At 37.0% G+C, this 16,240-nt stretch overlaps 1 protein-coding gene across 4 annotated transcripts in view; it reads left to right on the top strand.

The window, feature by feature from the left end:
• Positions 1-16,240, top strand: part of LOC149807091 (KICSTOR complex protein SZT2-like) — a 338,108-nt gene that overhangs the window by 237,129 nt on the left and 84,739 nt on the right. For all 4 annotated transcript variants that reach the window (XM_089961812.1, XM_089961821.1, XM_089961796.1 and 1 more), the window contains 3 exons: positions 2,506-2,664; positions 10,907-11,031; positions 12,596-12,760. In XM_089961812.1, the coding sequence (XP_089817938.1) occupies positions 2,506-2,664; positions 10,907-11,031; positions 12,596-12,760 (449 nt within the window). The remainder of the gene's footprint in view (positions 1-2,505; positions 2,665-10,906; positions 11,032-12,595; positions 12,761-16,240) is intronic.

Here is a 16,240-nt window from a genome sequence, read left to right as displayed (position 1 = left end):
CTGCTTGGATCATCCTTAGAGTGCCACAATCAGAGCACACCTCCCCGCTGCTCTGTACCGTACCTACACTGGCTATCCATTCGATCCAGAATCAAACACAAAATTTGTTCTCTGTGCTACATTTCACTGACGTACTCCAGTCCAACATACCTATCCGACCTCACCCATGTGTACACACCAGCAAGATACTTACACTCCTCTTCTGACAATTGTATACTCATTATTCCCACTATGAAAATGAAGTCATATGGACAGTCTTCTTTTGCATACCAGGGCCCAGCAATGTGGAATGAATTTCCCACTGAACTTAGACACAAAGTTACAGTGATCCCATTCAAGAGGGCTCTTAAAACTCACTTATTTCGACTGCAAGAACAAACTTGAAGACCTAATAATGTTTCCTACCGTAAATATTTTCAGCATGTTTTTTTATGTTTTCTAATTTCATGGTGTTTGTTTCTTGTAATCATATCATTATATATGTTTTTTATGTTATAGATGTTGTCTGATGTTGTAAAACACTTAGAGCTTCTAAAGATTAGGCGCTATACAAAGTCCTCATTATTATTATTACTCATAACCTGTTTAGCAAAACAATACCCTGGTCATTTGATGTTCCTAAATCGAACTTTGGCATATTTTTAAATCTGTTTGAAATGGGAACCTGTCTTCAATTTTAACAAAATAAAATAAAAATAATAGGTAAATAAAAATGCAACTAAAACAATGATTTTATCTCTTATTCTTAGTTGTAAAATTTAATGGGCCATACTTTTTTTATCACTTTGGCAAAAGTAAATCTTCACAGTAGATCGTTTTGTGTATGAAAAATAATAGGATGACCAAAAGAATGTTAAAGTTTCTGTATGAAAAAATATAATAGAATTAATTATTATTTTATGGCTTGATGGTGTACAAAAAATTAAAGGGTACGAAAAATAACATGAAATACGGTAATATGAATTTGAATGAATTTTTATCAAACGAAGTTTTTAAATATATCTGACGAAAACCTTGAATGATACCACTTCATTTATTCTGCAAAAAAATGTTTATTATAAATTTAAACATACTTAGCAAGTGGTTATTTCTTTACAATTTCTGAGGCAGGTTTCAGTGATCTTCTGTTGATGATATAAGGTTAAAGGACAAGGACAATAGTAATAAAATTTGTATCATACTTACTGGTATCTCATGTTAAAAAAGTCATGTAAGAAAATATTTTTCTTAACAACTGTAGTATATTGGAGTCAATAAATGATATCAGTGATGGTTGCAGTACTCAGCAGGTACAAATAATATAAGGATACAACCTGCCCCCGTGCTTATTGCAGATGCCTGGAAATTCTTTTTTGATCATTACAACTTTAATCCGTTCAAGGGACTCTTGTTTTAATGGTCTGGGGTAAATAGAGATTCTGGATATTTTGGGTCTTTTTGAGCTTTACTGAAGTCCCTCTTCAGTAATTTAAGTTTCACCTCTACTTGTCACAGACTGGAAGAACTTGTAACATGACCTGTTGTCTCTTGTCTATCATTCATTGTCTTTCTATCCATTAGCACCAATTTGTTATCACTGCACCAAAAATAAATGGGAGATAGCAGTGAAACTTTACACACACATTCATTCTAAGGATAACTACTTCTTGAATGAAAAGGGTGTTATTCAGACCTCCAAATAGGGCCATCACAGCAGCTACTCCTCCTGAATGAAGGGTCCGTTCAGCAAGGTTTTTTTTTTTTGTTGCTAAAATACTTCTGTGAGGTTTGCTGGTCCTAAAAGAAAATTGTGCCCATATGAAATCCAATATGACATTCATGGCAGATATCTTGAAAACCATGTTTTAGCTACTTCTTCTGAAAAGAATGTCATTTTGAGTTGGGATGTTTGCACAAAAGTTCCTTATGATGTCTAGTTGGCCCTAAAAGAAGATGGTGCTGATCTGATGCCCATTATAGCAACCGTCTTGAAAATCTTTTCAGGACTTATTTAGATAGATGGTCATATCTGTTCTTATGAAGTTTTGATGACTTCACTATTGTAAACATAAGAAGCTAACACCATGCAATGTTGAATTGTTTTCAGCCCAAGTTCACACTTAAGTGTATATTTCCAGTAACCCAGCTAATCACCAATATTCACCTGAGCATTATTTTTATCTAATGCATGCTTATTCTTCTCAGCTCTGCTGAAAAAAGGCAGGCATGCCTGGTTGTTTTTTATGTTGTTGCATGTTAGAAACTGATGAAAGATGAATCATTCTGTGTTGGTTAAAATATTAAAGTCATCTTGCTAGTACCTTTTTCAAGCATGATTTAAAAATGTTAAGATGTATATAATGGAAACAAGTGAAATCTCAAGAATATCACTTGTAGATATCTATTTTATATGGTATTGGTGACTTGTACAATATTACATACCACATGTACACACATATTACCTAGAAGAACACTAATTTTTATGTAAATTACAGTTCTACAGCACATTTTTTCAACTCTTCTTAGATTCTTCATCTGGAGGATGGAGATGTATGGATTCTGGGATGGATAAAGAGAAGGATTTAGATACCATATCCATTACATCAGCAACCAGTGCATTGTCATCAACACAGCGGGGAGGGTATGAGAGGGTGGAGCTCTATGTACATGGCATACAGGACCCAGGTAAGTCAAACATAACATCAGTAGTCAGCCTGAAGGAATGTCTTGTATCATAAAGTAATGTATCAGACTTTATTTATGCTATGGCCAGTTTTGTCATAATCTCCAGTGAGGGCACATTAACATATTAACCCCTGGAAGTTTTTGTTGTTTTCGCCTGAAATTCGAGTAGGAAACACATTTTGAAAGCTATTTCTGAATAGATCCAAAAACACCAAATCCCAGGTGATCTTTCAATAACATACTGCCTAGTTGTGTTAGAAACATTGTTTTTCATTGGCTATTTGGCTCATGCATGAGCAGAAGGGTAAAAGTTGGAGTTCTTGTTTTTTTTTCTTGGGGGGGGGGTGTGTGCTAAATGGAGCCCTTACTTTTTTTATTCCAAATGCCCATCTTATCCTACTTTTTGCAAAGGTTCATCTGTCTGTTTGCAGTTCATACCGGTTTGCCTTAGATCTGAGACCAAAAAGTATAAAATCCGGACACAAAATCGGATCCCGACCACGGGCCAATTTTGGGTAGAATAAAAACGGGGCCAAAAAATGAGGTTTTTCCCTCTGTATTTTATAGTGCAACTAGAAATTCCATGACGATACAGAGCTCCTGCCACGTTAACTCATCGTTAGGGGTTAATGTGTTAAGTGATATTTGAGACTTAATATAATGTAACAAGTATTATTTTTTCATGCATTACAATACCTGTATCATAATGTTCACATAAGTGTCAAAATGTTGCATCTTAAATATTCTGTTCAACATTGTAAAATGAAACCATGCAATTTCTTCTTTAAATAATGTTACCCAATCATAACACCTTTGGAGAAATCCTACTAACTTGCAAATCCAGCCCTCCCAGATAATAATTTTAACTAAAAGAGATAAAAGTTATCTGCCCACCTAGATGGCTGTTGGGCAGAGTGATCTCCCCTTGATATAGGGATTGATGGCAAAACCCATGAATATCCCAGTTACTACTTCCACTCCTGCTGAGAAGCACACTTTCACCATGAGAGACCTTGCAAAGCCAGAATCAGCTCTGGCAAATACAAGTTCTCAGTTCACAAGGAAATTATACTCTATTTCTACCTTTAGGGGCCCTGAGTGGCCAAGTGGTCTAAAGCACTCTTCGTTACGGATCACTGCCATCTCACCTCTGTCTGCGTAGGTTCGAGTCTCGGATTCGGCCAATGTGGGTATGTGAGAAAGCTTGCCAGTAGCTTCTCGAGGGTCGGTGGTTCTTTCCAGGGATTTCCTGGGTTCTTCCTCCACCATTAATACTGGCTGCCATGTATAGCTTATCTTGTGCTGAAAAATGGCATTAAACCCTACAACAACAACAACAATTTCTACCTTTTCTTTCACTGCCATCTCACCTCTGTCTGCACCGGTTCAAGTCTTGGATTCAGTCAATGTGGGTATGTGAGAAAGCTTGCCAGTAGCTTCTCGTGGGTTGGTGGTTCTTTCCAGGGTTTTCCCGGGTTCTTCCTCCACCATTAATACTGGCCGCCATGTATAGCCTATTGTGTGCTGAAAAATGGCGTTAAACCCCATGACAACAACAACTTTCTTTCTATGTTGGCAGAGTTGTGTCTTTGCAGTTTTCAACACTTTACCATCTTTACAGATTTAATTGTACTTAGGTACATGCACAGGTAGCCTATGCAGCTTCACAATAAGTTTGGGCTGTACTATTAATTATGTTTATACAAGTCCCTGAGACCAATAGAAAACTCTTAATATGTACAATTCCACAATGGCTGGCTACATACAGGTATGTTTTGTCTGCTAATACATTTAGCATCCAGATGCCACACTTCATTGCATTTACCTGTATGGGTCATCCTGGAGCCTCTCACAGGTAGTATGGTGAATTATTTTGGTATTTATATAGACGCTTTATAGTTTTATTAAGTTTGTCTGCTATTTTCCAGGTAATGCTCTAAGGCATAGCTCTGTACTAACTTTGTGTTTAATAATAAGAGACAGGTGCAGGTTTATATATATCTATTTGTCCAACAGATTAGACCATGGGCAGAGCATAGAAATGCACAACTAAGAACGAAAACACTTTAAGCCTACATGCTGACATGCCCTCAGTATGGAAGTTTTTGGCAGATAAGGGAGATAACTCAGAAAGGACTCTACAGTTACAAAATGCCTGAAATCTATACATTCAGAGACAACCTTGGCACCTATGTTGCCACCAGAGGGCTCCTCATTGCTGGCAATACATATAGGACTTGCCTCCTTAGGGTTCCACTCTACAGCTCATGATAATAAACAGTGAGGGAATGAGCAAAATGATATTCTCATGCTCATCGAATACAGTAACTGTTCACGTGACTCAAACATCCCATAACCCATCCCAACTTTATGACTAAGATGATGTCTTCCAAACAAGCATAGACCATTTCTGTTTTGACTAGTCTAGGCCTACTACAAGCGATCTTCAGGGACAAAGACCTCAACACAATAAGTTCCCAGAAATCAATCTGTCATCCAGTCTGTCAAACCCAGTGTATACAGGCAATTATGGTGATCATTCTAACTCACTTACAGCCTCACAACACTCTCCATTTACGATGCTGGCTTAGTACCTCAGCTTCTGACAGATGCCATCTCTCAGTTCTCTTGACCCTTGGTTAGTGGAAAGGACTCTTTAATCAGTGACTGATTGGAAATCACCATTTCAACTTCAGAGCACTCTATAAGTTTTGTCAACGGCAGACCTTGACACTCTTTGCCAGCTCCTTCTAAGGTTACTCGAGAGACATCAGCCTCATCTTCTGCAAGAAAAGATGATGATACTTGCTCTCAGGCTTCTTCATCACTTCTTGATTACATTATGTTTTAGGGAAGACTCAGCTTTTATAGCTTCCACTGACGAAGTTTTCTGCTTTTTACCTTCACAGTTCTGCCTCCTCCTACCTTATCAACCATCTGGACCAGAGTTCCAGCATCTGTTGATCTTGTCACTAAAAAGGCAGAATCCAACTTCAAATTACTTCCACAGTCTGGCAGAATCACAGACATTTTGAACTGTTCACATCATCAACTACAAGACCCAAGCATTAACTGTCTCATTTTCTCACAAAGATGCCTTCCATCAAGTTTTCATTGGCAGTTTGCCATACAGCAGTGTTTCATTTGGACACCCCAATAGCTGATGGGACATAACAGCTTTGGGGCTGTCAAAACTTACTCTATTCCTTGGATCAAACATCTTTCAATGACACTCAACAGTTGGTAAGCAATGCATGAGCCATGGGCTCTATGTTGGACTTGGTATCCATGACTCAGGTGGAACAGAGCTCATCATCTCTTGTTCCAATTTCCATGGTACATGCATGGGAGGTAACCATCAGAATGGCCCAGGTCTTGAACAGAGCTGCTTAACATACATGAGCCAATGCTGTAACGGCAGCTGCAAATTTGCAATTAGCAGAATCAGATACAATGCTCTCCACCTTCCTTAAGGGTCATTGTAAGGCCAAGCTACAATCACAACTCTTATCTTCACATCTACGTCTTGATGGCTAGATTGCCAAAGTATGCACACACGCCACTAAGGAAGCAAAATTTCCCTCCCCTCAAATGCAACACTGATACAGGGACATTTTGGGAAACCTTAAAAAGGAACCAAGGGACATGACACAAACACCAACCTCTGACAAATTGTCCTATCATATTTCCATACATAAAAAACTACAGTTCTCTCAAACAAAAGTGGACAAAAGACGGGGAAGTAGTGATCATTTATGCCAAAATTTCTCTACACTACTGCCTCCATCTCTCCCCACACCATTCTTTCCACATATCCCAGCAGGAAGAGGGTTTCAATTCTTTCCTGCCAAATGGGACAAGATTTGCCATAACGATCATTGGACATAACAGATGGTTTCTGAGGGACTCTGCATCACTTTCAAAACACATCATCCTCTGTTGAGTCCCATCAACTACAAACATTCCAACAGACCCATTCAAAGCCACCACCTTGCAGTAAGAAACAAATTACTTCTTTAGAAAAGGGTGGTAGAAATTGTTCGAAATATAAATTCCCAGGGATTTTATTCCAGATTTTTCTCGGTCTTAAAGGCAAACTGCACTCTGCACTCTGTCATCAACTGAAGTGCCCTCAGTCAATTCATTCATACTCCTTGGTTCTCAATGGAAATACCATGGCACATTTGGGATGTTGTTCAAGAGGGAGATTTCACAATCATTGTGGACTTAAAAGACACTTATCTTTACAACCCTGCTCAGAAGGCTTCCTAGAAGTTCCTGTTATTTGCTTATGGACTCAACATCATTCTCTGGGTCTTCACTCATTACATGAACTGTGTTATGGCTCATGTATGGACATTCCACATGGTGGCAACTTAAAGTAAACTGGACAACATTCTGTAAAATATCAGTTATGTATTAGAACACAGTATTATGGTAACCCTTGTTACACTGCTTCCAAATCTGGGTTCCTTTATCAATAAGGACAAATTTGACCAAGTACCATATTGACAATTTGTTCATCTAGGTTTGGAATTCAACACACAGGTAAACAGAGTATGTCTTCCTCAGGAATGGGTATTAAAAATCAGGACCCTGATGGCTATCTTACTCTCATGGGAATCTCTGCATGGGAATTCCTTTGTCTTTTAGGCTTGCTTATCATGTCAGCAGATCTCATCATCCTAGGTCACCTTTAGATGTACCAATTACAAATGATTCCTCCATCCAAATGGAGGCCAAAAGCTTGTCCACTTGACCAGCCTCTTCCCATCTGCACAAATATGAGGTACTTTCTGCAGACATGGAATGACCTAACTTGGCTCTCAGTTTGTATGACTCTGCAAATACAATCACCAGAGATCATAATCTGTATGGAAGTATAGAAGGCTGGTGTGGCACACCTGCTGTTTTTTCAGGAAGCTAGAGGAGTGTGGTCTTCCCAGGACTGGCATCTACATATCAATATCCTTGAGATAAAGGCCATTTTTAAAGCCTTTCACTGGTGGCAGGAATATTTAACTGGAAAAGGAATCTTCAAGGCAGAACCAAGTTCCCAGTCCTTTGCATATTGGTGTGGGACTTTATTAAGTGGGGCCATCAACAACAAATCCAAATCCAAGTTCATCATTTTCCTGAATGTCTAAATGTAATAGCAGATTTCTTTGTCCCAGAGCAATCAGCTGATGGAATGGTCTCTCGATCCCTGTTTTCACTCAGATATGCACTGATCATTGGCGGACCTGTTTGTGACAAGGTGGAATACCAAGCTCCCAACCTTTGTCTCATCAAAGATCTCAAAGCCTGGGCAGTTGATGTGCTATCCATAGATTAGAACAGCATGGAATCATATGAAAACCCTCCAATACCTCTGATTCCAAAGGTAATAGAAAAAGCAAGAAAATTGGTGTCACCACATCCTCATTGCACCACTCACATGGGAGAAGTTGTGAAATAATGGCTCATCAACCTCACAATGGAAATTCCATGGAAAATACTCAGACAACCATGATAGCAGTTGTTTCACCCTGGCCTAGACCTACTAAACCTGTACGTTTGGATCACATTAAACAGAACCTCAAAAATAAACAGTTCTCACAATCAGTCATGGAGAGAATCACACGGGCAAGAAGGCCCCCCACTCTGAGCAAATTATACAACTAAAGGCATCTTTACCTGATTTAGCTAACTTCCTCCAAAGGCTCTTTGACAAGAAAACATTAGCCCCAAGTGCAATCAAAGGTTACTGCTCCATGATTACTGACACCTTTTGCCATCATGGAAGAGAGGATATCGGACAAAACAAAGACTTATCCGACCTCTTCTCCAACTTTGATTTTACATGGCCAAAAACACTGGTGCTGTGCCCAAAGTGGAACCTATTATGAGTGCTAACCTGTTTGAACAAAACACCATTTGAAGCACTTATAAGGGCATCTTTGGCCCACCTTTCATACAAGATCTGCTTCCATATCACATTAACAGTGGCAGACAGAATCTGCAAAATACATGCTCCACTATGTGACTTGAATGTACATGTAGTTCCAACAATACGAGTCAGTTTCACTTACGATGGTTCCCACTTTCAAAGGCAAAAACAGGCTTCCATCCATGGATAAACAGACCTTTGTAAAGATATTATTGTCTACTCTGGACACTTCCACTCAAATCCACCTACAGGATCGATGTATCTTTGAAATGGTATCTTAAAAAGACCAAGCTGTTGCATCAATAGAGATCATGCCTATTTTTACTTTTCAAACAAGGACAAGATGATATAACAGCACAGATCCTTTCATCCTGGATTAAGTGGATTATTCACTCTGCATTTTAAGAAATAACCCCAGCTCAATGAATTTGTTATGCATTTCAGCTCATGAGGTTGGAGCAGTTGCCACAAGTATCGCCTCTGATCCAACTGTTCTCTAACTGATATTATCCATGCCATGGGATGAAGATCTGAGTCCATATTCTGCAGTTTTTACATTAGAGATTTTTCATCTCAAAGGGCTTAACTCGATCTTATGGGACCTATAGCTATGGTGCACCAGGTCACCTTACCAGGTCGTTTGACAGCTTCATAAGACATGGCTTCACGACTTCTGCTGGATTTGCATTTCTGAAGCTGCTCCCCTACAGATGGAGTCTTCTCCAGTTGGGTTACCTAGAAGCTGTCTCACATACCTTAGACCTTATGGGACTGGAGATGGCATCTCCATGGTAAAGGGATGTACCTCCTGCCAACTCTTGGCTACTCTCGTAAGGTATTATGATTGGTAACGTATTTAAAGAAAAAAACTAATTTTTTTCTAGTACTGTGGTGCCCCACTTGAATGGCCCCTCTGACCAGCAACCACCCACTTTTTACAGCCAGAATCCCTTGGCACTGATGAGTTTATTTTCAAAAGTACCCCTCAAGAATGGCCACCTGACTAACATAGCCAGCATATTAATACAAAAATGTAACATATTCCCCTAACAAGTGGCCACATTTTATTTTATTACATTTTATTTATCTACCAATATTTGTCTGTCAATGTCAGGTTTCCATTTCTGAAAGAAGTGTTGGCTAAAGTACATGTAACACTAAGATTAATATTATATCATTATCTGTAAAAGTTGATGTTTACAGGAAATAAGCTCAGCATTGTTGTGATAGAGTTTTGAGCTTCACACAGCTCTTGGGTTTTTCTCATTGATGATTACAACCAGAGATAATTGTCATGATCATAACATTGTCAGCATAGCATAGGATAAATATAGATTTTGAGGATTAACACATACACAGAAATTAACTTGAACAAAACAGGCTACCAGACATAGACTGAAAAATCATGTGATAGTACATGTTTCATTTCCTTTATAAATAAGGCATTTTTGTGATAGTACATGTTTCATTTCCTTTATAAATAAGGCATTTTGTCCACACAGATTTTGCCCTCATCGCAGTACTGTACAATTAGCAGCATAGGAGTAAATCATTACAAAACATTAACTAGTCGTCATAAAAAACAGAGACTTGTTACTTTAGAAGAATGTCAAAAGTTATTTGTCTCAGCAATGGGGTGGGACTAGCTGAATAATTTTGTGTTGAAAGGACTCAAATAAACAAAGTCGTAACAGATAAGGAGAATATTCAGCAGCAGTGGGGAAACTAGAGCACATGGAAAGAGAATTATGTATGTAACAAGATCTAAATGATGTAATTTGAATGGTTTTGCATGTACATGACAACAATACCCCACTTGCATTTCATGCTTATGTCAAGAATAAGAACTATTAATGAATGCTCAGTTAATATGCAACTACACTATATTGGTGTGGATTATTTTATATACAATGATACTGAGTGGGTTCTCTAGTACTGAAGATAAACTACACCTAAGTTATTGCAACAAGAAATACACAATGTTTTGCTGGTACAAACCTGATGCATATTGAAACATTATTCAAGAATGTTTTTTAAGATTTAAAAAAAATTGGTTATGTTGAAAATAAAAGGTAATTTGTACGGAAAAGCAAACAACTACAATAGAATTACTATTTACTGACCGTTATTCCCAACATGATTACAGAATGAGTCTTAAACCATCTAATCTTCCCTTCTCACATGGTGATGTCCATCCCTTTCTTAATTTGTTAAAGGTTTGTCAGTAACTTGTACCCTCAATTATGCTGCAGTCTGTGTTTTGGAGAGGTGTATAGCTTATAATAACTTTGTTCTCTATATATATATATATAGGTCCAGAGATAAAGGTTGACCTGATGCGGCTGCTACAGAGCAAATTGGATGAGTCGGTGTTGGATATCATTACAGTCATGCTGAGGAGAAATCCAGTGTGCAAACTCACATGGGATGATGTGCAGGTTTGCCAAAACTTTAAAGAGGGTTGAAAAGTGTGTGTGCACTTTATACCCATCAATATTAGAAACATAGTTTTGAATAAGTCCTGTTTTGCTTTTAAGGCAGATGCTGAAGTGTTAAGTTATTTGAATTTTAAAATAAGTTGTTGAACTACATGTTATCTTTGATTGTTTAGATCTCAGTCAAAATATGTACCACTGTGACCTTCTTTGAAGTCATGCAGATAGATCAATGGTGGTCCTGAAGATCATAATTTCAAGAAATGTTAATAAATGTGTAAGGCTGATAATGAAAAATTAGAGTAAAAGAGAAGGAACTTTTAAAAAATGTTCTATCCTTTTAGTGACAGGCTTGGTTGCATTTGTAGACTTTTGTCAATTTTCAGCTTACCTGTTGAGGTGAGCCTATGACAGGGTCCTGTGTCATGTTTCATCTGTTGTCTACATACCATTGTTATTTACAACTTCTTAAAAACCTCTTCATTAATTTGTACATAAGTGCACACGGTGAAAAATAGCGTAAGAGCTTTAAGATTTGATCAGTTGTTGCCAATCTGTAATCCAATATCTTCACCATTATATAAGACAGAACATCTTCTAAAAAGCTGCACAACAGAATTTGATCAAAATATCATATTAGGTCTTTCAGATATTGTTTATGAGAGCTCAATTACTCATGAAGGATATTTTTTAGTAACTAATGAAGTTGAGGAGTTTGATACATTCATAGAGTTGAATGTTAATACATCCTTTGGACTGAATGGAATTGTTCCATATATTCTTAAACTTGTTGCATCAATAATAGCAGCCATTAATGCACATTATTAAATTAAGTGTAATGAGTGATAACTTTCCAGATACCTTTAAATGTTCAAATATTACACCTGTATTGAAACAAGAGTTCTTTAAAAGAACTAAAACTCTACTGGCTGAAATGAATTTACAGGGATTTAAGATAAGACCATTTCTTCCTTTAATTTCAGTAACAAGATTTTCATCTGTTTGCAGTTTTACTATATAGATATCAGTTTATTTGTTGGTTTTTAACAAAAGCATATCATTATATTTTACCAACTTTGAAATGAAATTCATATTAAGTTCTTACTATTAAGCAATAACTAGTAAGTAATTAAAGAATACCCTTTAATGCAATCATTTGGTCCACAATTTATTTTTTTCATTTTAGGGATTTTATATTTTCTTTGTTATTGCAATTTCTCCATATACACCATTGTAGATGATATTTGTTGAGCCTGCCTTGATGGAAGCTTGATACTGCAATTTCTTTGGCATCCATATATATGACTCTGTATCATCAGTGATGCTGTTCCCTAAGATACCATAACAAACCATGTGCATGTCCACACCCCAGATTAACCTCAGTGATGTTTTTCACTTTTATTTTAGTAACATTTTATCATGCTTTTTATTTTGAATGTAGATGAGGGTGGGGGCAGGCTCAGCATGTAGGACATGGCCAGTATCTTATAATTTAGTTTTGTTTTTAGATTGTTCATTATTTTTATTGGAAGGCAGCATTATTTTTAATCTTGTGCATATTTTTCAGTTTATTCAGCCACTTGGAAGCAGCCCTACGGAGAAGCTTCTTTTGACCCTTCCAAGTAGAGTTAGTCAGCATTTGAAGGCACTCCTGTATTACCTAAGACAGAATCTGCTTCAGTTCCTCAATGTACCCAACTATGTGGATACAAGGCCCGATAGGAAATTCATGGTTTGCACAATTTGCATATTTCATACATGGAAGTTTCAGTTATGTCTCTATCTGTCTGTCCTGTCTCTTTAATTTGTCTGTCTGTCTGCCATAAGTATTTTTGTTTATGGAGCATATAACTATTGCTGTGATTTTATCCATCCATCCTTTATTCACACTTTCATTGCTGGGGAGAAACTCCCAAACCGTTTAAGATATCTCAATAAAAAATTACATATTAGATTAGTGGTGTGTATGTACCTACTGCTACTCACAATTTATCAGTTTAAGTACCTTGTCTTATCTTCATCCAGGTCATCAATCCATTGTTGATAATTTCCTTTCTGGAGCACAACCTCAGAACTGTTTAATATATCTTTATGTATCTTAGTACACATATCTACATGTGTGCTCTTTGCTGTTCACAATAACCTTCATTGCTGGATAGATTGTGTCCCATCAAAAGCTGGATTTTATTGTTAATTTACTTCTGAAATAGTGAATAAGCTATTATTTATTTATCTTTGCTTATAATCATATTTAAGAATATCTTATGTTCAGTTGAAAGTAAGTTTTTCCTGTCATCATTAATAGTTTCAGGACATGTTTAAATTTCAACTTTATATAGATAAATTACAGTAATTAAGTAGGATTATTGTGATGTCCAGAATAAAATATTTGTGTTTTAGAAACAGTGACTATCTTTGAATTTTTATGTTACTTTATATATGGAGTTTTATTTCACATAAAATGATAATTATCAGAACTTACATTTCTTGGCTAGAAAAATGGTTTCCAAACCAGAGTCCAAGACCTCAGATATTTCTTATATTTTACTTTAATGTTTCAAAAGTCTTGCAAAGTGAGGTACATACCCTCTCAACAGACCTGAGCCACTTTCAGTTCAGATCAAAAGGTTCCAGAATCCTGATGATGCAGCCAGGCTTTATAGCCAAGAGTAGGATGCCATCATTGGGCAATCAGAAAGTTGGATGCATCCAGAGAGTCATTCAAACAAGACCTTTCATGATCTCAAGCATGACATGAAGCACACAGAGATAATTCATGAAGGATGAAAGCATCTCTTTCTTCAAGTTAAGATCAGTAACAGAGTCATCTCGTGAAGATCTCCGCTAATGAGATCAGAGCAACCTATGCAAGCCTCACATTTGAACATAACATTTCAGTCAAAGACATAATCGATGCTATTGGCTGGAATGCACAGCCAACCTTCTCAAGTTTTTATCATAGTGATTTAGCTTTGCAGAGACGATATATAAGTATGGTAGATTTGGTGGCTGTAACTCTGATAAATGCCAGACCCAGTTAAAGTCTGCACAACTTAATCATCGGCATTGTACTGCTTTCACTGGGTTCACCTAGAAATAGAAAAGCTTAATCAGAAAGAACAGTTCTTTAATTTCTTCTTGTCCATTTATATTTATGTATATTTATACTGGTCAGTTGTGCTGTGCTGCTGTCAATGTAGAAGAGTGGATTATCTGTCACATAGGGAATCTAGGTTTTCTTCCCTCAAAAGATGCATGGGTTATAGGTGTGGATGCTTATCATTACATTCTATTACCTAGTCTGCTGATATTAATGTGATTGGTAAATGTATTTGAAGGAGAAAGCAAATTGTTAGAAAATTATGTCTCTCTGACAACACTTACCCGATCACATTACTTTAAAACCCATCCAACCTTCCCTCAGATGTGAGCTTCCTATTTGATGTATTGCTCATCTTAAAGCTCTTTGTTGTGGCAATGAGAGGTAACAGGCAGGAATTATGGCCCTTTTTCTATTTGATATTGATGAAAAAGATGATTTTCATGATTTTGTGTGGATCGTGGGAGGTAGCTGAACTTGGTTTCTAATCTTAATGTGGTTGGATAGTATTCTTGAAAAAACATTATTTACCAAAAATTTGCTTTTGCAAGTTTTGCAAAAATCAAGCTTGCATTTTTACTAAAAGGCTTTTCATGATGTCTAATTGATCATAAATGAAAATGATCATAAATGAAAATGCTCATTTCTGTTCTATCTGTTAAGCCCATTGTGTAACTGCTTGTAAGATCTCCATCTGCAAGCCTCATTATGTGGTTGTTTGTGAGGGTGAAGTTTTTACAGTTTTTGTTCTTATGGCCATGGGTTGCATTAGAAGGGTGGCTATACTCCAGGGGTACTTTTGTCAGCAGCAAGAGAGTTAGACCATATAGAGTGGATGGCTACTTTTCATGGGACTGTTCAAGAAAGGTACCCCGGTAATATTTGTAAGTACAAATTTCAACATCTTCGACTGATTATTTTGTTACTTGGCAGACATTTTGGCAAGGTGGGATATGTTGCTGATTCAGTCTTCTTTTGTTTTATTCACCCCATGGTATGTAATATGAGATAATGTAGCTTTGACTGTGTCCATCTGTATCTCTTTACATAAACTTGTTCATTTCTGGAGCATAAATCTAAAAACTGGTAAGGTATTTCAATCAGACTCAGTGCACATGCCAAGCAAGTCATGTAGAGGTGCCATTTGATATGTAGAATTTTCTGCATTTAATATGTGCTATGTTGCCATAGAAACAAAGTTTTGCATAAGTACCCGTAGTATAAAAACCAAGCTGGCTGGACCATAGTTTACTTTCACTTGGGGTCTTTATATACACTATAGAATATATCATTTGTAGATAACCCTTGCTTATACAGTGTAACCCCGCTTTAACACGGTAGTTGGGAGCCATAGAACCCAACCCCATTATAGACCGAACTGTGTTATAGTGTTATAAGCAACCAGGTCAGTTAGCTGAAGAAAATTTAACTCTAAATAATGGGGGGGGGCATAGGTAATAAATGCGGGCGGTAAAATACGTGCTTCATCGGCACAGTTACCATCTTAAATTGATGCATATTAAATGAGAAATACACCTGTAGTGAAAACAGAGAAGACATGTATAATAGTTTACTTTATTTAGAGAACCACGAATTGGTACATATACGTGAATATTGTTTATATATAAATGTCTAATGTATAGTTTGAACAGAGTATCAACACCGTGTACTCACCTGCGAACCTCATCATATACACTGAATCCACAATACAAGTGCTTCCATCGAAAATATGCACACACAGCTTTAAAATATTCAGTAATTTTGTACATGTAACAGGTCATATTGGTCTGATTTTAGTGGAAAAACATATCATAATCACATAAAGAATGATGAAGCACATTTACTTTTCAGTACATTCCAAGTCAGTAAAGTTAGTTTGTGTTTTAAGCTGCCGTTGGTAGCGTTCGTAAGCATAAACTTTTTCCCAGCAAAAAGGAAACTTTCACAGCACAGTTAACGTGTTCCAGTCATGTTGGAAAATGCAAAAATCAATGATTCCATCACTTTTATTTAAGTTTGGTACTGACTTCCTTTGAAAAAAGTTCTTTGTTGTTATTGAAAGATTGTAGTCGGCTTTCTTTGATGAAGGGTGCATGCACTATTGAAGTCACT

This window comes from Sinohyriopsis cumingii, chromosome 1 (assembly GCF_028554795.1).
Source record: "Sinohyriopsis cumingii isolate HCF-2022 chromosome 1, ASM2855479v2, whole genome shotgun sequence".
In the NCBI taxonomy this organism is placed as follows: Eukaryota; Metazoa; Mollusca; class Bivalvia; order Unionida; family Unionidae; genus Sinohyriopsis; species Sinohyriopsis cumingii.
This window is presented reverse-complemented; position numbering and strand designations above follow the sequence as displayed.